Consider the following 21,933-nt stretch of genomic DNA (forward strand, 5'->3'; position numbering starts at 1 on the left):
TACTGTAATTAAGTACATTTCTAGTGATGACCACTAATATATCACTAAATAGTTATTATTATAGAGGCTGGTTACATCCCATGTGGCTGATATCCTGGGGGCCATGTCTAGATCGTAATCTCGATCGTATCTTTGTCTGGTAATCTACAAACCGGAAAAGAATTTCAAAATGGTAGATTGGATAAGGGTATCATTAGGGATCTACATAGCATGTTCTAGTCCTCCTTAAACAGTAGAGGGGTGTCCCTAGCCCTAACTACGCGGCTATGTGTAAGGCGAATTAATGTAGTCCGTCAGTTAGGCCAAGAGGCCATTGCATGTACCTGCCGAAGGATGTTTCACAGGATTACAGATTACAAAGATTCCAACCTGTTTGCAAGGAAAGAAAATAAGGCATCACCGCAGAAGGTTCTCTCTAATAAGATTGTTGACTAAGTGACCCACACTCCGAGATTAGGCCTTGACTCGCGGAGGGTCGAGTCTTGGGTCCTGCCAGATGACCTCTTTTCAGGGTCTTTCCGAGGCCTATCGAGATCTCGATTCGGGCAGGCCACCTAGGATATTGACCACACAGACAGTAACGGTCCCTACAATGAAACCAATTCAGCGATAGATTACTGGTCACCATTTGAGATGTAACTAATTACAGTTCAGCCTAGCAACAAGGATTAGTGCGGCACAGTCAAATTCTTGAATGCTGCCCACCAATATCTGGGGCCATAGCGCTATGTTTACTCTACAGACTTCGGGCTGGCGATTCATATCTGAGGGATCTGGTGTGGATGCCAAATGGGTCGCAAAAATAGCAAAGGTTTAGCCTGCTTACGGTTTATCCCCTAGCCGGCCCCATATACTCGCGGGCCGAAGCAACAGCCCGAACTTTTGCTTTATAACATGCTCTCGGGGTATTCAGCTTCATATTCTCTTTCTACCCCTTCGATTTTATCCGAGTTGTTATATTTATTCTACCTAGCACTATGCATCTCTTTAAAACTCTGCTTTCGGCCTTTCTCGCGGTCTCAGCCATTGCAACGCCTATTTCTGATGTTTCGGGCCATATTCTTACAAATGAGGCCTTTACCTTCAAATCCCTTGTGGGCCGTGATGACACTACACTGACCGCGGCTACCCTGCGGACGGCAATGAAGGATGCCAGCGGGTGGTTTGCAGCAAAATTCCGACAATATGATGTGATCATCCAAGGCGGCGCCGTGAACGTTCTACTCGGTGATCGAACGTCTACGAGAGATATGGACTACATCGCGAGTGAATGGGTGCAGGGTGAAGGATATGAAGGTCCACTCAAAGACCTCAAGAGGGCGATGGCATACGCCCACAAGATGGCGCAGGAGAGGGGACAACCAATCCCGAACGACTGGGCTGACTCCACGATCCAGTTCCACTTCTACAACAAACGCGAAGTTTGGACAAAGTATAAGACGGAGGCCCTGAAGCAGTATTACGTGCTGGAAGATGGCCAGAACATTGACAAAGATGCCGTGGATTCGTCGGACGACGAGGATTATAGTTGCTATGGCCTCACGTTCATTGCTGCGCCGTTCGACTACCAGTTCGTGGTGAAAATAGCAAATGCGAACGAAGGAAAGCAATACGATACCGCCGATGCTGCTAAATATCTCAATATCTGGCTCGGGATCCAAAAGAAGGATTCGATCAACTATGGAATCATTCAGTCTTGGTTCACACCCTGGAGACAGAAGATACCGAACAACTTGGTCGGACTCTGTAACCAGGTCAACTCAAATGCGGGCAAGGAATTGATTACCGGTATTCCCGCATCCTAGTGATACCACGCAGAGAAAGGTGGCACACTTCCCATGCTCGGCTTGCATTATCACTATATTTGACTTCAATAATCTGTGGTGCAAGGGAAAAGGATCCCTTCGCTCGGGAATCCCTGGAAGAATCATCGCCAAACATCAGGTTCTTCAATATTTTGTGCCATCCTCGCTGAGCATCTTGTTGCTGTTTTACGTATACATTGAATATATTTCTAAATAAGGTTGATTCAGTATCTCTGGATATCCACCAATGAATCAACGAACTTGACCTAAGTCTTCGCTTCCGGATGGGTGATCAAGAAAACGTCGTTGAAGATGAAATAGCTGTCGCCCTCAGGTAGAAGCTGGAATGTTTCAGTGAAGGTCACGACCTGCCGCGGCTCGTTATACTATCTATCGATCAGTAACTAGCGAAAGCGCAAACCGAAACCCTTCAATACTAACAAATAGGGCCCCATGGACAAGAACCAATACCCCTCCATGGTCGTTCGACGGCTGGCATTCCATTGCATGGATCTTATGCTGGACGTCTTTCCGGAAAGGCAAATCCTACGTTATCAATTAAATTAGCATTTCTCCTGCATCTGGCCCAACCCATTCGCATACCACGAGCTTTCTAGTAATACTGGCGGCACCTTTGCAGTCGGAGGAGAATGTAAACGACAACATCGATCTGTCACGCTTTAGGAGTAGAGGTCAGCCAAAGCTTCAAGAATGGCCTTCGGAGCAAACTCATACGTAGAACTTATACAGCGCTGCCCGATCAACATCAAAGACCTGGTAGTAGTGTTTGATGAACTCCTCTGTGAACAATAAGCTTTCCGACCACAGGAATTTGCTGGGACTAAGAGTCAAGGCGACCATTGGACTCAACATACCCGGTTTATCTGCCCAGTCTAGGAATATTGGTAACAATAATTAGCGACTCGGTGATCTGACAACACGGTGTCCTCTCAAACGCTTACCAGGATCTGGGTACCAGTCAAGTGGATCAGACATTGCGGTGACTGTCTGACGGGAATACGAAAAGGTAGTTTTATAATGGCTGGTCTATTGTTGCTTGAATTCCGTTCGAAGAGCGCGCTGAAGAGTCGTATGCACTACGTTGATGCGGGGCTGATGTTTGGGGGAGTCAAAGGTAGAAGCGCTCGAAGGTTGGATTGGTAGGAAGGTGGGGTGGGCCGCCGGAACCTCCTCTTCCACATGACATTAGATGATCACCCAACACGACCGCAGCAGTAAAGCTCGAATGTGGCATCCGCGGCGTCGGCTGCCTATACATGGTTCAGTTACCACCGGCGTGTTGAGATCACATCGCAGTCATGTGACACTCCCTCTACAAGAGTCGTGTAGATAGTCAGTTTAGATAACCTCAGTACTTCCCACTTTAGACATCATTCAATCAATCATTTTGCACTCTTTCATTTGACTCCCAGAGCTCCAGTATTCAGCCCTCAAGACACGTCGCTCAAGGCCCGTCCGCACTTCCTTACATCTGCCAACTAGGACTGTACACGATATGCGGTTTCCATGATGTATCGTCACGATAATTATCGTCAGACCTTTGGACTAGTTAGCCCAATTAGGCTTAGTATTAGCCTAATTGAGCTTAGAATAGTCGCATGACTAGTCAGGAGTCAGTCATCCCCCTAACTGCTAGTAATAACTACTACATGCCATGAATATATATATCATCTACAATGTATTCCCCTCCCTTGAATAGTTCAACAATTTGAATTCTGAATATTAAATTCATAATCTCTGCTTCTACTACTATTATATAACTAATCAATTAATAAATTCATTCAATTAACTAAAACCAAGCAATAAATTCAACTAAACAATGTCTTTCATCAACATCAACATCAACATCTTCGTAGTATCCGCCCCTAAACTAAGCCTTCGAATTCCCAAAAGATCTCTCCTTGCACTAAATAACCTCTCAACTGATACCTCTGAAGCTGGGATCGCGAGAAATTCCCTTGCAGCCTCTGCCATTTGAGGGTATTCACCCCTATGGGTACGCCACCAATTGCAAATCCAGTCTGGATCCTCTGTCATGATAGTGATACGGGGACTATCAAAGTACTGATCAATATCAGAAACAAATCGAGATCCCTGAGGCTGGAGCTTATGAAGAATCCGCCTTCACGTTGACTGTGGAATCGACTGTGATGGATATCTCTGATGTCGCATTCGGCGAGTCTCTTGTATAATCATCTGGGCAGCTTCTTGATCCTCTATCTCATGAAGTATTAGATTACCTTTGGCCTGGGGATCAAGAATTAAGGCTGTATAATATGCCTCTGAGTTATCCATGAAGTCATAGTACTTTTGGTACTTCTTCAGGCCTGCCCTTATTGCATTTGCAATATCATCGTCATATCCTACTAAGGCTGTATCTTCTAAAAGATCGTGAAGCGTATAGAAAACTGGGATAGTTAGACTGATTTGTGGCCTTGATATAGATACCAAGTTCGTCAAGTCATTAAAGCTTTTGAGGCCCTATGAACCTGACCAAGCTAATCCCATTCTGCACTGGTAAAGGGAAGAATTTCACCTAGTAAATTAATTAATTAATAGTTTAATTACATAGTTTAATTAGATTGTTTAATTGTATACCTTGTACAGAGCAAAATCGGTTGATCTGAGGCCGAGCATTAATTCCATCACCAAGCATTCGAAAGGTAGAATTCCACCGCGTTTCCACATCATGCTCAATGAATATTATCAAGTTTCATTGCATCACAGATCAAATTCCATTCCTGTCTCCGTTGAGGACTGCGAGAAATCCAAATAGCGAGAATCTGGAGCCTAGACAATGCTGATTGGAGGAGATCGATAGAGAATTCCCTGATTGAGAATTCCTCAATTGTAGATTCTCATAAATCTCATTAGCTTCTAAAACACTTCCAGATTTCAAGGATCGAAGGATAGCTTTAACAATCAAGTTCAGGATATGAGCTAGACAGCGAATATAGCTATCAACTCCACGGAATCGAATTAGTTGCAAAGATATCTCTTCCAAAGTAAAATGAAGCTTAGAAACCATCTCTTGAATATTTGAGGCATTATCCCCAGTGATTGTAGTCAATTTTGATATGAGATCTGATTCTACCAAGGTTTGATAGACCGTGGCAGCAATATTCTCCCCTATATGAGGTCCAAAGATTTGGCCGAATTCAAGAACCTCCTCACGATAGTAGAAATCCTCTCTGAGCCAGTGGCCTATAATTATTAATCAATTAGTTAATTAATCAGTCAATTACCTACCTATAATACCAAGAATAGGGTAGTGGTTTTGGCTCCTCCAATCAATGGAGAATGCAATTGTTTTGCATGTATTAGCCAAGCTGTCCTTCAATCCTAATCGTTGAATTTCGAATTGATCCTGTAGTCGTTGAACTACAGTAGCTCGAGAGGTAAATGGCAAAGAAACCCCTAGGATATCTTCAAAGACTTGCTGGAAAGCCTCAGATTCTAGGATAGTAAAAGCTTGCTTATCCTGAACAATCCATCGAAGTAGGTTCCGCTCAAGACAATCTTTGATTGGTAGATTCTGTTACTAGGACGTGCAAAAGCCAACTACTACAGTCATATCGGGACAAAATCTCTAAGGTCATTTGTATTCTACAGCGGTCTCAATTTGATCTGTGGAATAAAGATTGCATCCCCCCTTTTTCGGTAGAATTGATAATATCGTGAGCTGGATAAGGGGGGATTGATACGTGTTCATATGTACCTGTTGAGCTGTCTGGAGAAGCAATACCATTATTGGTTACTTGTGTGGTTAGGTGGGGTCGCATTTGTGCAAAGAGGTGTTATCCAGGCTTAGACTTCGGCAGAACCCATCGGACCCATTACCCGACCCGACCCAACCCGCAAATTGGTCGGGTCTTGGGTCTAACTCTTCAACCCGCGATGGGTAATGGGTTCAGATGGGTACCTGCAGGACCCATTGGGTACCTGAACGGGTCACAAACAATGCAAATATCAGGCAACCCCATGACTGTGTAACTTATGCATTTTCCTCTGTAATTCTCTGTATTTCACTTACGGCTCTCTTGCATCTCAGCATCTATGTAAATCAAACAAAGCGACTTTATTATACTATTATTGATGAAACTCAAACACATCATCCTCGCGGCTTTTACGCTTGCGCCCTATGCACGTAACTGAGTGAGCCTTCAGTGAAGGAAGAGGGGGCTCAATGGCTTTATCTAGATCCTCATTACTTTTTGTTGCGCATCCTATTCCTCTGTATCACTAATTAGATCTAGCTCGATCCTATTAGGTTTATCATCCTTCTCTTCCTTGGCTATTTCAATCTCATCATAGGAGAAGAACTCTACTAGTACGGCCATCTGCTCATCTTCGAGATCGAATCTTGATGTACAAAGATACATCATGAGCTCCTAGATTGTGTTGCTGTTCAACCTTCCTTAGCGATAAAGATAGATATCTCGAGTAGTGTTGAATAACTAGTTGTTACTAACAAAATGGGACGATATGATCCGAGGGCATTGGATGATTGCGGACAATTAGCCGCAGCGAGGCTCTGGAAGGAGAATGTTGTTTTGACGTATGATGTTTGGGATCCGTCGGAGGGCTAAACAATTGGCAATGGCCAATAGAAACAGGCTTTTCTAGGGAAAATCAGGGAGCTCCAAAGCCTCATATCAGAACTATGAAGAGGATGCATGATATTTCATCGTGTATCTAATAGCTACCTTAGCTAGATCGACCTCTTAAACTAGTAACTCTACCTCCAAGATCTATCGATCTATTGCCTTTGTTATCCAGCTGAATAGCTCTAAATTAATCCACTCATCGAGCCTCCTGTCAATTTCTCTATCTTGAGCTTAGTAACTGCAAGGGCCTTTTCCAAGCTATACAAGTTATTATATCATGCTTATACCCTCTCTGTTCGACCATGGGGGCCCATACTCTTTCTTCACAGATAAAATCCACAAGCTAGCGCTTTGGGATCCTTGCATCGAAGCCACTGGCATCGGCCAAAACTCGAGTCCCTTGCGGAGATCATCTGCATTGAACACCTTCGTATGGACAAAATAGATCCCACTGCGTGAATTCTCTTCGAGTTCTTTGGAATGATCTTCCCAGACGGGATGCAGATTAATCATACTATTATTTCCCAATCTCAAGGTCGAGAGGTGAAGGCGTTCAAGATGAGGCATTTTCCGGCTAAGATGCGTGAAAATAGATCCCCAGGTCTCCTCAGGGGCGAGGGAAACTTGGCTCAGGGTGAGATCAGTGATCTGTGAATGATTGGAAAGGAACTGGAGCAAAGAATCTTCTCTGGTGGTGATGCCACGTAGGCTACATTGTCGAAGCAAAGGTAGACGGATTTCATTTGCGACCGTGTTGAACATCAGCTGGTATTGAGTACGTGGCTTAAGTAGCGTTTGGTAGAAGTGAATCTCAAGCGTTTTGAGATTTGGCGTGATTTCAAGAAACCGCGCAAGTCCATCAAATTTCTCTACTTCAAGAAATTTGTCCTCGCCAAGTGAGCTAATAGACGCAGCTGAGAAGGGTCCTTTATCATATGGCATGTCATGACATGCCACAGGGGCTCGGGGTGGTCTTTCTGTTGCGCCGGTGGCAACCTTAGTCGAGATACTGAGGGCAACATTCTCGATGCATTTGCCGGCATTCTTCAAATTGGCTGAATAAAGCATTTCAATATTGGCTGCGATATCGTATAGCGGAACACTACACCTCGGCGTCGCTTGGTAGACAGTCAAGCTCTTTGGTCCAACCCCACTTGAAGCGATGGCCTCCATTGTCATACAGTAGATACGCGACGCCCGCGTCCATACCGGATACCAGTTGGTCTGTCCAGTGTCGGTAGCCATAATAGTGCTAGGGCCCTGGACAAGGACAGCATCAAGCTCAATATGATCCAGCGTCCGGAAATGCCCTAGACAGAAAGCGAGATGATCAACTGCTTCGTCGTACGATACTTCATCTTGGCCCTGTTGCTGGGATTGAAGCCAGGCCAAATCGTCCTGAGCTTGCGAGAGGGGTGGCACCTCATCGGTAGTGTTGTTCTCCCTAGTGTTGAGAACTTTTAGCTGTAAAGTTTGATCATAGACGGTGGCCATAATCTTCAGGTTTTTAACAGCGGCACCAAGAGGGTGCACGGCCAACTCTCGAAATGACATAAGAGCGATTTTGGTCACTTCCATTGTCTGGCAGCTAATAAACTTCTTGAAGCGAGGGCCAGTGGAGTCTATGCAAAGTTCGCGGCTGCTCAGACGCAAGGCTTTAAGGGCATCAAGGTCGAGGTATTCCATGATTTCCTCCACACACTCGGGGGGCAAATTACTCAGAGTCGGCGTTCGTGAGACCATATTCTTCTTTAGCAGTGTCAGAAATTGGAAGATGCTAAAGTAAGAAGGAAAGTCCCTGGCCAGCAGTTTGTTCATTTAAAGAACGCAGGGTCCGCGCTACGCTCACGTATCTAGCAAGTGGTTCAAAGGCGTAATAGGCGATCGTGGCCCCATGGAACTGGGGGCGGGCCCACCCGGTTTCGGTGGGTCAGACCACATATGCACACCTCGGGAAGGTCAGTGCCCAGGAGGGGGCAGTTTCGCAAAGAATACAGTGTTATAGTTCACATAATGGACTTGCAAAATACAGTGCCCTGGAACGAAGTAAGAGAGGTTCAACTATAACAACATGGATGTGCGTGGAACCAACTTCCCTGTGTGGATCTGGGGAGGCGAGACCGGTTTCTACGGATTCCCATGCTTCGGGAAACCGACTATTAATCCTACTAGCCACTTGAAGGGTTATTCTGCAGAACTCAGCATCCGTGGCCCAGATATATCTTCCTTGCTCGTGGAAGAAGATGCAGGGATTTCATACAAGAATGTAGACGGGACCACCCAGGAGCTAGAGATTATTCTAGCTAATGCGGGTATCAACTCTGTGCGCCAGCGGGTGCGGGTGAATCCCAGTGACGGGTCTTGCGATCTCGACTATAATGTCGAGCTCGCAAAGAGGATGCAGGCGCAGAGGATGACGACGTATTTGGATTTGCATTTGAGTGATACGTGGGCGGATCCGGGTGATCAGGTTAATATTTAGTATCTAGTATATACCAGCGCACTGGGAAAAGAACTATGACGCTGACGTTTATGGAAAAGACTACGCCTCCGTTGGTTTACCACAGACATTGACACCCTAACCTGGCAACTCTACAACTACACCTTGGAAGTATGCAGCACCTTCGCGGAGAACGACACGGTGGCGATTGTATCCATCAACAACGGGCTTCTCTGGCCACTGGGCGAGACAAGCCGCTACCAGGAACCTGCACTCAACCTATGGGAAGGATGTACTTGTCGTGGAGATGAAGTGGCCATACTCCTGCCCGGACACGGAGCATGCGTCCCCGTCCGGGTTGACGAGCATCCCGTTCTCTGTCGCTGGGCAGCAGACATTCTTGGATGATTTGGGAGCGTTATAGAGGGCGTTTCGGGGGAATTGGGGATTTATTATTGGAAGCCTGCTTGGGTGGATAATGTCGGGCTGGGGGGTAGTTGCGCGGATAATTTGTTTCTTACTTATACGAATGACGGGTGAAAGGACGAGTCTGGGTGCGCTATGGGAGATATAGAGAGAGACACAAGGATGTCGTTGTGAGAGTTGGCCCTATTTAGTTACTTCGTTTGCGAAATCAGGGAAATTTCCAGATAGAGTGATTTGATCCGACAATCGGTGGTAATTTAGCCAGCGGTAGTGATGTCGTAGTCCAGAGAGACCTACGCGTGGTATTCTCTTAAGTAAACAACGATTAGCTGTAGCAACTGTAGTTACCCTCTATTATGATTTGTTCTATGGTTCGGTTCAAAAGACCAGAACTGATGTATACTGCATCTGTACTCCGCAAGGCACACGGGTCAGCCTTGTTGAGCCTCTGCAACAGGGCTAGGGCTGATGCCTGATGCGTGGACTAGTTGCGTTGGCGCACCTCAGCTCGGTGGCTGTGCAGAGCTAAGACCGTTAGCCGCCCGCTTTTTGCCCGCTGGCAAAACTAGTTCCCACACTGGGTATGCTCATCACCTACTACGTAGTAGTATCATTATTCGAAACGTAAGGACCGACGACAAAAGTTTTGTTATTAATTGGCCTATGGTGATTCCACTGTATGTATGTATACACCTGGGTGTTCGCTATCTCCTATCTATGTAACTATAGTAAATGTGGGGAGACCCATCGGACAGAATCCGGGCAAAAATAGTTTGTTCTGCAAGTGTTTGCTCCCTGCCGTAGGGGCAGTCCCCGGGGCGCCATTTCCCTGGAATGCTTAGGCACCGTCTTTTTGTCATGTAGATCCATCGAGCCTCCGTGCGGATCCGCCCCAACTATTTGGAACTCGGATTCCCTTCCCATTGTGGCACTGCCAGCAATTAAACCATACTAACCCCTGGGGTTTTCTCTGTTATCTCTCTAAGCGCCGAGTAGCCCATCCATCCATACTTCTACTCCCGCCAGACCGCCTTGAGCACGTGCAGACCATTCATCGATCTCGATCTTCCCTGCAACCCACACAACTCTCTCACACACATCTCGCCTCCTGTCTGCCTTACATCCCTCTCCTTCCTCGATGCCCTCCCGATGACAATGAGCCTCGTGCGCGACAGCTGACATCCATAATCGACATCCGCCACTCCTAGCACCTCCTTATCGCATATAACCCTCCCCTAACCCCTCCCCGCTAGAACCGGATCGCGATTTGACGGATCATAAGCGCTTCGCACACTATGGCTTCTCACGACCAAGGCCATGGATCGGCGACCTCTCCGGCACGCAGTGTCAGCCCGTCCGGTCAACCCCAATATCACGATCCTTCAGGTGCACTAGGTGTGGACCCCTCCATGTCGACTTTCTCAGCGGCCCCCGCGTTCGACAATAACAATCCCAACGCGGGAGGCGACTCGTATAACTTTCCCACGGATTACCTCACTGGAGCACCGCAGAGCTTCCCTCCCTCGATCAACACAAGCAACATGCCCATGTCCCAGTCTTTCGAGGCGAGCTTTGTCAATCAGCTCGAGCAGTCTTCCGCAGGCCTACGCTCAGTGCAGCCCGATGAGAACTTCTCCAATCTCCTCAATACCAACCCCTCGGACTTCGAGTTCGGCTACCCCAATCGCAGTCCCCACAGCGTCACTGGCTCCGAATATGACTCGTCCTTACTGCTGGATCCTCAGATGCAACAGCATCGGCAGTCCGTGAACCAAGCAGTTAACCCGGCCGACCTGGTCAGCCCGGTGTCCAATGCCTCCGTTTCGTCCCAAACGTCGCCGCAGGATCAGCACCGCTCATCTCCTGGCGCCATTTCGCCTTCTGGCTCCACGCCGGGCACCTTCTATACCCCGCAACATTCGCGCAATACTTCTTTAGACCCAGCGGCGGCAAACTATTTGACTGCCCAGCCAAACCACGATTGGCAGTCTGTCATGAACAACACTGCCTTTCAGGGTCACCGAAGAGCGCCCTCGGAGGTGTCCGAGGTGTCATCGGCCACTCATTCCCCATATGTCTCTCAGCACGAGTTTGATGGCCTTGATAACAACACATCTCCGTCGCTGGCGCCACAGAACGACCCAGCTCTCTATGATAACGCACTGGGTATTGAGTCGTTCACCCTTTCCGAACAACAGCAGCAGCAGCAGGGTTTCAGCCCGCTTCACAGCCCATATATATCGCCACAACTGATGCCTCAACAGGGAGGAGATGTGGTGCCGAATGCGCCTTATCTTCCGGGCAACATGAACCCCCAGGCTCCTTCGGTAGGAACAGACATGTATGGTATGCCCACTGATGACGGGATGATGAACATGGGCGACATAGGGCAGGCGTCTCAGATGGCACCCCCGTCGATCAATGTGGAGTTTGCTCCTCCTTCTCGAATCCCGAGCTTTGGGCCGTCGAAGCCGCCAGGTGCAAACCTGGACTCGCTAAGCCCGCCAGCTATGCGTGAGTGTTTCTTGCGGCTTCAAAATGATCAATATTAACTTTTAGTGCAGGATCCCGTATGCGCAGTAAATCCGACCCTTACACACACCCTGCCTCCCGTTCACGATCACCCGCACGTTCGGTATCCAGTCTCGAGCCTCAAGCTTCCACCTCTCCACGGTCCCTTTCGCCTCTCGGTTCGACAGGTGGCCATTCACGCAGTAACCCCAGCTCGCGCGATACTTCACCATCACGAGCCAATCGACGTCTTTCGACATCGTCGATCGACAGCCGAAATTATATCTTGGATCTGGCCGATCCGCAGCGCCCGGGCGCCGGGCCTGGTGACTCCAAGCGAGTTCAAAAGCACCCGGCTACCTTCCAGTGTACACTGTGCCCCAAGCGGTTTACCCGAGCATACAACCTGCGGTCTCATCTGCGCACTCACACAGACGAAAGGCCATTCGTGTGCACTGTCTGCGGTAAAGCATTTGCGCGACAGCACGACCGAAAGCGCCACGAAGGACTGCACTCGGGAGAAAAGAAGTTCGTCTGTCGGGGCGACCTGTCGAGGAGTGGACAGTGGGGGTGCGGTCGACGTTTCGCGCGTGCAGATGCCCTTGGCCGCCACTTTAGATCTGAAGCTGGCCGCGTATGTATCAAGCCACTTCTGGACGAAGAATCGCAAGAACGCGAGCGAGTCATGATCGAGCAGCAGCAGCAACAACAGCCTGCTGGTCACCTCCAGCCAGTCCCGCAACCCCTCGTCATGCCCGGCGTGCCTGGCATGGATGGGCAGACTTCAGGAAACTTTGTACTGCCTGCCGCGCTGCTTGCTCAGTATCCTGCACTTTCAACGCTCCAATGGGATCAGATTCCCGCTGGGGCAGATGATCCAAGCGATATTGGCGGTCGAAGCAGCTTTGAAGCCAGTTCTGGTGGTGAGTTTGGCTTTGACGATGACGATCTCTCCAGCGTGTCTGGGATGGGTGGTAGCTACGGCGGAAATCAGGGGAATATATATGCCGGTCAGGGATGGACTGGGTGACACCCCCTCCTTCTCTCTATCTTTTTTGGTTTCTTTCTTTTCCACTCTTTTTTTGCGTGTGTTCATGCCTTCTGTATAGATAAAGGCACCGGCGTTGGGATACAGGGCTGGGTAGGAGATTCCGCCGTTGGTCGGCGAGGCTTTTGCTTTTTCTTCACTCGTTTGGTCTGACGATTCTTTTTGACTTGACACCTCCACCGGCATTGCAACTGCCTTCCTTTTGATTTGATCTTTATTTTGAACTGCTTGCTCTTGGAAGAACCCTTGTCATATGGCTTCACGATGCATTTTTTGATTCCCTTCGATCATACCCGAGTACCTTCTGGCTTTTTGTTGACTTGATCATTATTGGATTTTATATATTTGAGGCTGAATCCATATACCGCCTTTTCTCTTTGCTCAACCCGACACACGGTTACAAGGTTAAGGTTACAATTCTCGAACTACACACTACTTTCTCCGCCATGTATCTACACTGTGGGTAGAGTGATATGGTGTAGATGCGCCTCGTAAGATCTAACTGACAAACCCTGTTCCCGAAACTATCTTGATGCATCAACAAGCTTCTGCACTTGATCCAACCATTTGCGCGAGAACTCTTCCTCTGTAAACCTGCGCGCCGAACGACGAGCCCGCTGCCGCATATCAATCTTCTCCGACTGTGAAAGCGTAAGAGCCGCCTCATAAGCAGCAGCGAACTGTTCCTCAGTCTCAGCGTGGAAGCCCGTCGGCCCGTCGCCGAGGTCGACGACGATGTCCTCCCGCGGCCCGCCGGAGTTATGTGTAACGCAGATGAGTCCCGCGGCCTGATACTCGACAACACAGATGCCGAAGTGTTCGTTCCACATGGCGTTGACGCCGACTGAGGCAGTGCTGAGGTGCGAGAGCACGGCGGGCCAGCTGGCGTCGCAAAGGAAGGTGGTCTGGTCGCGGATTTTGAGTTCGTGGGCCAAAAGCCGCAGGTTGTAGATATGGGTTTCATCGGGGCTGGACTGGCGCACGGAGCCGATCAGCACCAGACGTGCAGGCGGATAGTCTGCGAATTCTGGGTTCTTGGCTCGGTCGTGGAGGAACCGTGCGAAGGAACGCAGGACGAGCGGATGGTTCTTCTCGGGCCGGAATTGCGCGATGTACAGCAGTGTCGGTTGACGGGTATTCTCGCTTTCTGCGTCGACTGAAATGCTCGATTCTAGCTCGGCCACGCCTGTTGGTGGGAACACCACCGCCGGCGAGAATGCTGTTCCCGCTCCGTCGGTGTTATCTGCACCACTGCTCTTGCTATTGCCCCAGAGTTTGCGAATATGCGCCGCGGTCCACGACGAGTTGCACATGACGACGTCAACGTGGCGCCCAACCCAGCCGTACAGCTGCGCAAACATCTCCCAGTACCGCCGCTTGATTGCTCCCTTACCTCCCTTGCCCGCTCCAGAATTGATCCCCTGGACTCCGGTTTGGTCATCGAGGGAGGCGATCATATCTGTTGAGATGGTAGGATAGTGAACATAGGCGCCAGTCGGAACCGAGGGGAAAAGCCATTTGCAAAGGGCCAGAGTAAAAGCGTAGCCCATGGTATCAATAAAGATATCCGGCACCAACAGCGTGAACGCGTCGTAGCCTACGACCAGTGACCCTAACGACTGGCCCAGCAGCGTCATGTACGGGTATGAGCTGGCGATCACGTACTTGCGCGTCGTCAGGTATAGCAGCACCACTGTCGGCGCGTGCAATTTGATGTTGAATCGATTCTCCACCCGCTCCAGCATCGTTGTCTTGTTGACCTCGTGATCGCCCGTGTAGATAGCACAGATGGCCTTTGGCCAGCGCCTCTGTGTCGCGCGCACTGCTTCCCACAGCACCCGCTCGCCACCTCCGCCAGCATTACTATATCGTTCACCGTTAGCCTTCGCGGTGCAGCATAGCTTCGAAAGAGGACAACATACCAGAAAGGATGGAAGAAGCCAACAATACCGTTCCAGTCGTCTTTGTTCCCTTCCTCTGTCCCAGTAGCACCACTACCATCACTACTCGAAGGCCGCTCCCCGGTATCGACTTTCTCCCAGCCTTCTTCGTCTTCGACCTGGCTGCGCGACGCCGAGTCCTTCGCCTGCGAGGCCCGACATTCCTCCTCCTCCGATCGCGCCCGCGCGATCACGTATTCCCGTCGAGAACGAGTGCGTTTCCGAATCAGCCAGCCCACCCCACGGAAAATGAGTGCCAAAAGACCGCTAGGCAGTTGAGGGAGGAGCACCGCAGTGGCGGTGAGTACGAGAAGGGCGAGTAGGGCGTGGGATAAAAAGGCCAACATGGTTGTTGTTATTGTTGAGGTGGAACAGCCGGGTTACCAGCGACTGCACATAGTAAGATCGGTAAGTGATTGAGAGAGAGGAAGGAAAGAAAGTGAAGGAGCAGAGTGAGTGAGTGAAGGGAGGAGGGGCCACAGGGCATCATGATCATCGGAGCACTCATACGTATCAGTTGACAGTGTTGATGGAGGGTCACATGATGCCTGGTCCATTTCCTCATTTGCGCACCCGATTTACTTTTTGACTTTCCTCCATCCCTGTCCTTCATTCTATCATGAATCCCCTCTATGTGGCACACCTCCGTGCAGCTCGAATACCGCCATTACTGCCTCACGCGCAGCAGATCCGCCATTTCCACCCGACCAAGCCCACCCGGGTCCTGAACGAAGTACTCGATGCCTCCACCTGGTTTATCCACGGCGTCCACTCCGTCTCACACCTGCCATGGGTCCTATCAATTCCCCTGACCGCGGTCATCGTCCGGACAGCAGTCGCTCTCCCGCTCCAAGTCTACATGAGAATCCACGCGCGCAAAGAGCGGGACCTGCTCCCGCTCAAATATGCGTGGAGCAAGGTCTACAAAACCAAAATCATGGCCGAGCAATTGCAGCCCGGTGAGGCCTCGAAGACAGTGGAGAAAAGACTACGGTGGGCGAACACCGTAATGCACAAACGCTGGGGGGTCTCCGGACACTACAAGTACACGCCATACTGGCAAATACCAGTCTGGATTGCGCTCATGGAGGGTCTGCGCGGCATGAGCGGCGCCAAAAACGGACTTCTCCCATGGGCTCTGTCGTTCTTTGAGTCAGAGCAAGCCACCGCCGAGTCTCTCCATCTGACCGTGGAGCCGACGCTGGCGAACGAAGGCGCGCTTTGGTTCCCGGATCTGCTCGCGGGAGATCCCACGGGAATCTTGCCGGCTGTGCTGGCCGCTTCGCTCATCCTTAATATTCGGAGAGGGTGGAAGACGCCACAGCCCGCAGAGATGGCCGACATGCCCAAGTTCCTGATGTTCCGCTCCGCTGCATTTGCCGGTCTGAAGTTTGGTCTCCAGGGATTATCGCTCCTCATCGCGTACTCGGCTTGGATTCAATCCCTGCCTTGTGCCTTGATGATCTATTGGATTACCAGCTCAAATGTCGCTACGGTGCAGACCTATCTTTTGGAGAAGTTCTTGTTCCCGGACCAGCCACTTGCGCCTTGGAGGGGTTTGCATGTCAGGTACAGCAGACCAGGCCAGGAGGATCCATTCCAGGTGAATATGAAGTGATTGCAGTCTGTGGAGGCGTCGCTCTTCGGTTCGGTGGATTCACTTCCAGTGTCACTCCGAACTGGAGAGAGATGTCTGCTTTGGACATAGTTACAGCACGATGGTTCATATACGGCAGCATGTTCACCGCGATGCTTTTTGGCCACTTTTCAAAGGCCATAACTGCGCCTACGAGATTCAAGGGCGGGACCTGAGGCATTTTCACTATTTACTTTCTGCACTTCGGCCTCACACCATAAAGGATAGGGACCCTGGTCACCTGTTGTCACCAGGCTGCCCAATCCACAGCTCACAGCTTTCGATGTTGAGCCAAGGCAGTCCCAGGATGGAGCACCCTTCATTCACCCCACCAGGTCAATACCTTCGTGTATTCTTAACAAGATGTTTGGAAAATGAGAATGCGGGCATCTCTCGTTCCATGTAAATTAGGTTAGATTGGAAGAAAGAGGCATGTTCATAGATGAATCGTGTTAGAACAAATGGCGCTGAAAACGCTCACCAGGCAGAAAGCCTGCCACTCAGGAAAGTCTATTGCATGGAAAAGACCATAGGAACCACCCAGAAGATGAAGAATGAAATGAGCTCGTGGTATCTAGTCACATATTCTGGGTCGATATGGAAAGAAAGAAAGAAAAACCGATCCCTTGAGAGCTCGAAGACAACGCCATTTAGAGCTTGGGCTTGGGGTTCTCCTCGGCCGCACTTGCTTCCTTGTTTATCTCGACGGTGCGAGAGTCGGTCCCCTGGCCGAAGAAAATGACCTCGACCGTGAGGTCGTCACTGAAAGAAAAGATTAGTGAAAGGGACAAGAGTTAAAGGAGGGAAAGAAAGAACCCACCGGTATCGACGAGAGTAGGGACTGGGCAGCGTCAACAACGCACAAACCATATCCTTATCTTTACCGCCCATGGCATTGCGCACCAAGTGCGTAGCTACATTCTTGTCTTCCACGACAAAGCGGCTCGCGGCGTCAGGAATGGCATACTGCTGTTGGCGAATAGGGCGGCGCTGGCCTTCGGTCGAGGCATGGTCGGCTGCCTCCACGGGGAGTTGCTTCTTACCATCAAAGCCAAGCCAGCTGGACATCCAAGACTTGCTAGTGCTGCTACTGGATTGCTGCTGCTCGATCCACTGGCCTACCAGACCGACGACCTCATCGTTGCTCAGCATTTCCCAAAGTCCATCAGTGGCCATGACGACGAAGTCGCCTTGCGAGGGATCGATTTTGGTGGTGGTGATGACGGGTTCGGCGGTGACGTAGGGAGGTGTCTTAAGGAGCGGGTGGGGGGTACGTCCGAAGAATTGCCGCTTGATCTTGTCTTGGATGTCTTTCGTCCATTTGTAGGCGGCGTCGCCGAAGGAGCGGCTGGGTTCCAGTTGACCCAGGATGCGACCCCTCGCGACGACGTTCGGTTCGCCGGGGTGTTCCTCGCGCAGACGCTTCATCTCAGAGGGGGTGCCGCCAGTCTGGTCCTCGGACAGAGCCGTGGCGGTCCACTTCCCACTAGGACCACGACGGCCCAGAACGGCGCGCGAGTCACCCGCAACGGCGACCTTGATATTCTGGGACTGGGAGTCGTAGAAGCTAAGAAGCGCACACGATCCAGACAGAGCAGGCGCGAGGAGCTCGGCGGCGACCCGCCGAGAGTTGGACTTGAAGACCTTCTCCACGCTTTCGTTCACGATATCATGGTCGAGACGCAAGAAGGCTTGCTTGATAGCCGCGTCCACAGCCTCGGATGTCGGAGACAGTGAGGATGGGTTGGTGGCGGCGGCCTTGTAGGTGGTGTTCAATTCACGGGCGACGTATGAAATGAGAACATTGCGCAGCTTGGCGGAGGTCGTCCAGCCCGAATGCCCATCGAACACAGCCCAGAACATCCAATCGCTGTTCGGCTCGCCATTCTGGGCAGCAGCCACAGACGACGGCACCTCAACAATCTTCTCGGCATGGTCGTCTTCAATGGGCGAATTGCTCGGAACCTGGACGATATCGTAGCGGACAACACCTTGGCCCCGATTGACAAGATACGACTCCTCGTTTTTCCGGAGCTTCTGGGTAGCTTGCTCGGGGGTCAACATCTCGAGAACCCCACGATCCGAATCGTCGGTGGTTTTAGACAGCGGCTGATCGCCAGACAACGTTGTGGTGTAGAACTGGTCGTTATCCACCAGTAGAGCACGGCGCGGCGACTCTGTCGGGCCCTCGGCGTAGGCAGATGCGATCGCGCTGGAGGCAAACCCTCGAAGCTGTGTTGCGACGGATTGGGGGCTGCGGTCGCCTTGATACGCGTACCAGGCCCCAGAAGCGACAGCGGTGGAGATAACGGCAAGGGAGAAGTTGCGGAGATACATGGAGGACTGCAGCGCAACTGGCACAAAGGAATAGGGACGTTTGCCGCCAGAATAGGGCCGCAGACCTCGAACCTGGTTGTTGGAGAAGGACAGCGGGCACGGCCGTTTACCGGCAACTTTCCATACTGGTGCACGCCGAGCAGTACGGAAAGCCTGGACAGCCGCCCGACGCATGGATTCTGCGGGAAAAGGAACGGTAGGAAGATGGCCCAGCGATGCGGGGCTTGACGAAGGACGCCTCTCAGGGCAGAACGATCTCAGGCGCTTAGTTGGGTACAGCGGGTGTGGGGGTGGAAGCGTGATGAAGCTGTAACGGTAAAGTTTCCCTGATGTAATGTATCACGTGGGATGGTCAAGTCCCTCTTTGGTCTCACGCGCGTTGTTTTGAATCACCCTCAACCACCACCACCATGACTCGCCGTGGGAAAGAATTAGACCCCCAAACCCGCTCACGCATCTGTGAGCTCAAACTCCAAGGCTGGTCATATACGCGCCTATCCGAGCGCTTCCCAGACATACCAGTTGGGACTTTAAAGAGCACAGTTCGACGAGAAAGTTCGCGCGATAACAATGTTACCAAACCTCGATCAGGGGCACCAAAAAAGCTCACCGAAGACGACCTTGCACGTATCAAACAACGCATATTGGAAGATCCGCATGCGACGATCAAAGATCTACTTGCAGTAGTCGATTTCAAGTGCCATCGGCGGTCAATCCAACGCCTATTACAGACTGATGAGATGCGGAAGAGCCAACAACACAAACAGCCAGATACCAAACCTAAGGATACAACAAAGCCACTTGCTTAGAGACACTTCTTTTTATATCTGAGTGGATCTTTCTGTGGACAAATTTCTGTATTAACTATAAACAAATATTACCCTAATGTACCCATGCAAGCAAATATCATCATCCCGCTATTCCATTCCTTCAAAACAGATATTAAGTATAGAAAGAGCTCATTGAGTTCGTTATTGGAGAGAGAGCGAATTTCGGTGTCGGCTCGAATCAGCCTCAATGCATTAACAGTTTTGCTCCCCCTCTCCTTTCTCGGGTCGTTCCCGCGTTTAGGGGAGAGCGGCTGGGGCATAGCTTTGATCAGGCTTGACAACAGTCCCGTTCACAAGCTGCGTGTCCTTGTAGGCCGGGTAGATGATCTGACTGGTCGGGTTGTCAACAACGGCCAAGGTCGTGAAGCCCTGGCCCTTGCCGAACTGGCCGCTCCAGTTCGAAGTGATGGTATATTTGCCGCAGGTAGAAGGGCCTCCTCCCACAATCTGGGAGGCGTCGGTGCCCTTCTCAACATAGGTGCATTCGGTAATAGCGCCCTTGCCGATTTCGATGCCAAAGGTCCAGGTGCACTCAGTGTCGGCGGCGTTGCAAACGCGCTTCATGTCCTTAATGGTCCACTCCGGGCTGGAGGCCATCATAGACACAGGGGCGGCCAAGACTGCCGAGGAGGCGAAGAGAGTAGACAGAAAAAGCTGAGTGAACTGCATGTTTGCGATATCGAAGATTATCGGATGTGGAGATAGATATGCTTGGATGAAGAATGTCTATACTGTGAAAGGCTTTGGTTTGTGGATGATATCAAGAAAAAAAAAAAAAAAAACATGAGCAACAACAGAAGGAGGAAAGGTATTTATGCCTTTTCTCAACCCCATTCAGTTGTTGATGGTGCCAAGACCAACGACTGGATCAACGACTTAACGAGGCATAGATCATCACGATGTCTTTGCGGTTTCTCATGGTTACTCTGCAATGTCTCCCCAAAATAGATGTCACTCAAATTAGTGGATGTAACACTACAAAGGGAGCATATAGAACGTCCTGCGCTAGGTGCGTGCTGCGCATGTCTCGGGTACCTGTTGTATGTACAAGTGAGACAGTCTGAGCCAGTCTCCACTTAGCCCGATTTTCTATTTTCTGCCATGCAATTCTTGGCGTAGGGCGCCCGGGGCGGCCGCTCCTTTCCTCCTAATCATCTGTCCCGGATTAACTAGTATTAGATCTAGCGTATTCTATAAATGAATCAGGCCACCAGGCAGATGAGCCACACAACCAAGCGCTTTAGGCGGGGTTTGCCTTAGGACTTGACCGCTTGACTCTTCCCCTCTCCTCTTTCAGGGACAAGCCTCACCCGATGCGGTTCGTCTATTGAGTTTAGTTTAAGCCATATGCAAGAGCCAAGAACTTTCGGTTTGTCATGAAGGATTATCGACCTCTTATTTTACTTTATGTGCCTTTCTTGCTAAAGCCGCATTAGTAAGATCAACATTGCCCTCCGTTTCCTTCACACTACAACTAGTAGTGATAGCGAAAACGCAAACCAAGCACCTGGTAGGCCGAAGCATGATCCTTGCGGCGCGGATCTCATTTGGCAGAACAGCCCCTCCCTTTGATTGTGAGGCTGGGGTGGTTGAGACCAGGTGGAAGATTCGCTAGGTTCCTGCGTTCTCCATCTGGCCACTCTCAGTTTGAAATTTTGAAACAAAAGTAGACGGGACGGCATTTGTCATGAGCACGGCAATGTACAACACACTTCCTGAGAATCCACGCGCATCTTTTGATCTTCCTGAGTCCTCCATAGAATGCTAGCAGAAGAATCGACAGCCGTCTAAATCCATATGTTCCTATGCCCTCTAGGAGAGCCAATTCGAGGATAGAGCGGTAGACATGGCGTTGACTTCGACTTCCGGATTCTGACCGGATAGGGATCTGGAACCTACAGAGCGCGCATTTTCTTTACGTTCGATATCTCTAACAACCATTATGATGCCAAACTGGGGCATTTCCCTGAACAAAAGCAAAACAACCTTCCACTCATCGTGGTTCATTTCAGCAGACGAGAGGCCGTTTATAAGGCAAATCCGGGGCAACGCGAGATGGTCAACGGGAATGTCGCACATCTTCACGATTGCAATGGCGATGGATCTGTTCCGCCTTTTATTGAAGATCACACTTTGGAGAGGCCGCCTGAATATCCAAATCCACGAAGCCTCAAACGAAACTAATGTGGTGAGGGATACGCGCAAGGCCCGCAACAGCCGTCGATCTAGATAATGCCGAGCCTTGTTGAATGAACATATGAAGGTTCTGTGAGATCTCTCTCCTTGCTTTCCAGTAGTCCCTTCACCGCTATTCAGGATCGCTGAAGCCTGT

General features: G+C 50.2%; 10 protein-coding genes across 10 annotated transcripts; 4 read left to right on the forward strand and 6 right to left on the reverse strand.

Annotated features, from left to right (window-relative positions):
* Nucleotides 1-977: 977 nt before the first annotated feature.
* On the forward strand, nt 978-1,805 carry N7474_003976 (uncharacterized protein; the record flags this gene model as incomplete). Its single annotated transcript, XM_057195391.1, has 1 exon — nt 978-1,805. The coding sequence occupies one exon, from the start codon at nt 978-980 to the stop codon at nt 1,803-1,805; it is 828 nt and encodes a 275-aa protein (XP_057052787.1).
* A 266-nt stretch (nt 1,806-2,071) lies between these two features.
* N7474_003977 (nuclear transport factor 2 family protein) lies at nt 2,072-2,801 on the reverse strand (the record flags this gene model as incomplete). The annotated part of the gene is made up of 6 exons (XM_057195392.1): nt 2,072-2,191; nt 2,247-2,351; nt 2,409-2,483; nt 2,541-2,605; nt 2,681-2,698; nt 2,768-2,801. The coding sequence occupies 6 exons, from the start codon at nt 2,799-2,801 to the stop codon at nt 2,072-2,074; spliced, it is 417 nt and encodes a 138-aa protein (XP_057052788.1).
* Nucleotides 2,802-4,554: 1,753 nt separating this feature from the next.
* Nucleotides 4,555-5,872, reverse strand: N7474_003978 (uncharacterized protein; the record flags this gene model as incomplete). Its single annotated transcript, XM_057195393.1, has 3 exons — nt 4,555-5,030; nt 5,076-5,345; nt 5,860-5,872. 3 exons carry the CDS (start codon nt 5,870-5,872, stop codon nt 4,555-4,557), a joined length of 759 nt encoding a protein of 252 aa, XP_057052789.1.
* An 831-nt stretch (nt 5,873-6,703) lies between these two features.
* N7474_003979 (uncharacterized protein) lies at nt 6,704-8,176 on the reverse strand (the record flags this gene model as incomplete). Its single annotated transcript, XM_057195394.1, has 1 exon — nt 6,704-8,176. One exon carries the CDS (start codon nt 8,174-8,176, stop codon nt 6,704-6,706), a length of 1,473 nt encoding a protein of 490 aa, XP_057052790.1.
* A 328-nt stretch (nt 8,177-8,504) lies between these two features.
* Nucleotides 8,505-9,281, forward strand: N7474_003980 (endo-1-4-beta-galactanase A; the record flags this gene model as incomplete). The annotated part of the gene is made up of 2 exons (XM_057195395.1): nt 8,505-8,881; nt 8,975-9,281. The coding sequence occupies 2 exons, from the start codon at nt 8,505-8,507 to the stop codon at nt 9,279-9,281; spliced, it is 684 nt and encodes a 227-aa protein (XP_057052791.1).
* Nucleotides 9,282-10,594: 1,313 nt separating this feature from the next.
* crzA (putative C2H2 transcription factor Crz1) lies at nt 10,595-12,840 on the forward strand (the record flags this gene model as incomplete). The annotated part of the gene is made up of 2 exons (XM_057195396.1): nt 10,595-11,813; nt 11,864-12,840. The coding sequence occupies 2 exons, from the start codon at nt 10,595-10,597 to the stop codon at nt 12,838-12,840; spliced, it is 2,196 nt and encodes a 731-aa protein (XP_057052792.1).
* A 542-nt stretch (nt 12,841-13,382) lies between these two features.
* On the reverse strand, nt 13,383-15,145 carry N7474_003982 (alpha-1,2-mannosyltransferase ALG11; the record flags this gene model as incomplete). Its single annotated transcript, XM_057195397.1, has 2 exons — nt 13,383-14,721; nt 14,781-15,145. 2 exons carry the CDS (start codon nt 15,143-15,145, stop codon nt 13,383-13,385), a joined length of 1,704 nt encoding a protein of 567 aa, XP_057052793.1.
* A 272-nt stretch (nt 15,146-15,417) lies between these two features.
* N7474_003983 (putative mitochondrial export translocase Oxa2) lies at nt 15,418-16,416 on the forward strand (the record flags this gene model as incomplete). The annotated part of the gene is made up of 1 exon (XM_057195398.1): nt 15,418-16,416. The coding sequence occupies one exon, from the start codon at nt 15,418-15,420 to the stop codon at nt 16,414-16,416; it is 999 nt and encodes a 332-aa protein (XP_057052794.1).
* Nucleotides 16,417-17,084: 668 nt separating this feature from the next.
* On the reverse strand, nt 17,085-19,183 carry ptcF (type 2C protein phosphatase ptcF; the record flags this gene model as incomplete). The annotated part of the gene is made up of 3 exons (XM_057195399.1): nt 17,085-17,196; nt 17,255-19,078; nt 19,146-19,183. 3 exons carry the CDS (start codon nt 19,181-19,183, stop codon nt 17,085-17,087), a joined length of 1,974 nt encoding a protein of 657 aa, XP_057052795.1.
* Nucleotides 19,184-19,838: 655 nt separating this feature from the next.
* On the reverse strand, nt 19,839-20,270 carry N7474_003985 (uncharacterized protein; the record flags this gene model as incomplete). The annotated part of the gene is made up of 1 exon (XM_057195400.1): nt 19,839-20,270. The coding sequence occupies one exon, from the start codon at nt 20,268-20,270 to the stop codon at nt 19,839-19,841; it is 432 nt and encodes a 143-aa protein (XP_057052796.1).
* Between the last annotated feature and the right edge of the window lie 1,663 nt (nt 20,271-21,933).

Source organism: Penicillium riverlandense (genome assembly GCF_028828495.1).
Source record: "Penicillium riverlandense strain IBT 135883 chromosome Unknown utg000003l_segment0_segment0, whole genome shotgun sequence".
Taxonomy (NCBI): Eukaryota; Fungi; Ascomycota; class Eurotiomycetes; order Eurotiales; family Aspergillaceae; genus Penicillium; species Penicillium riverlandense.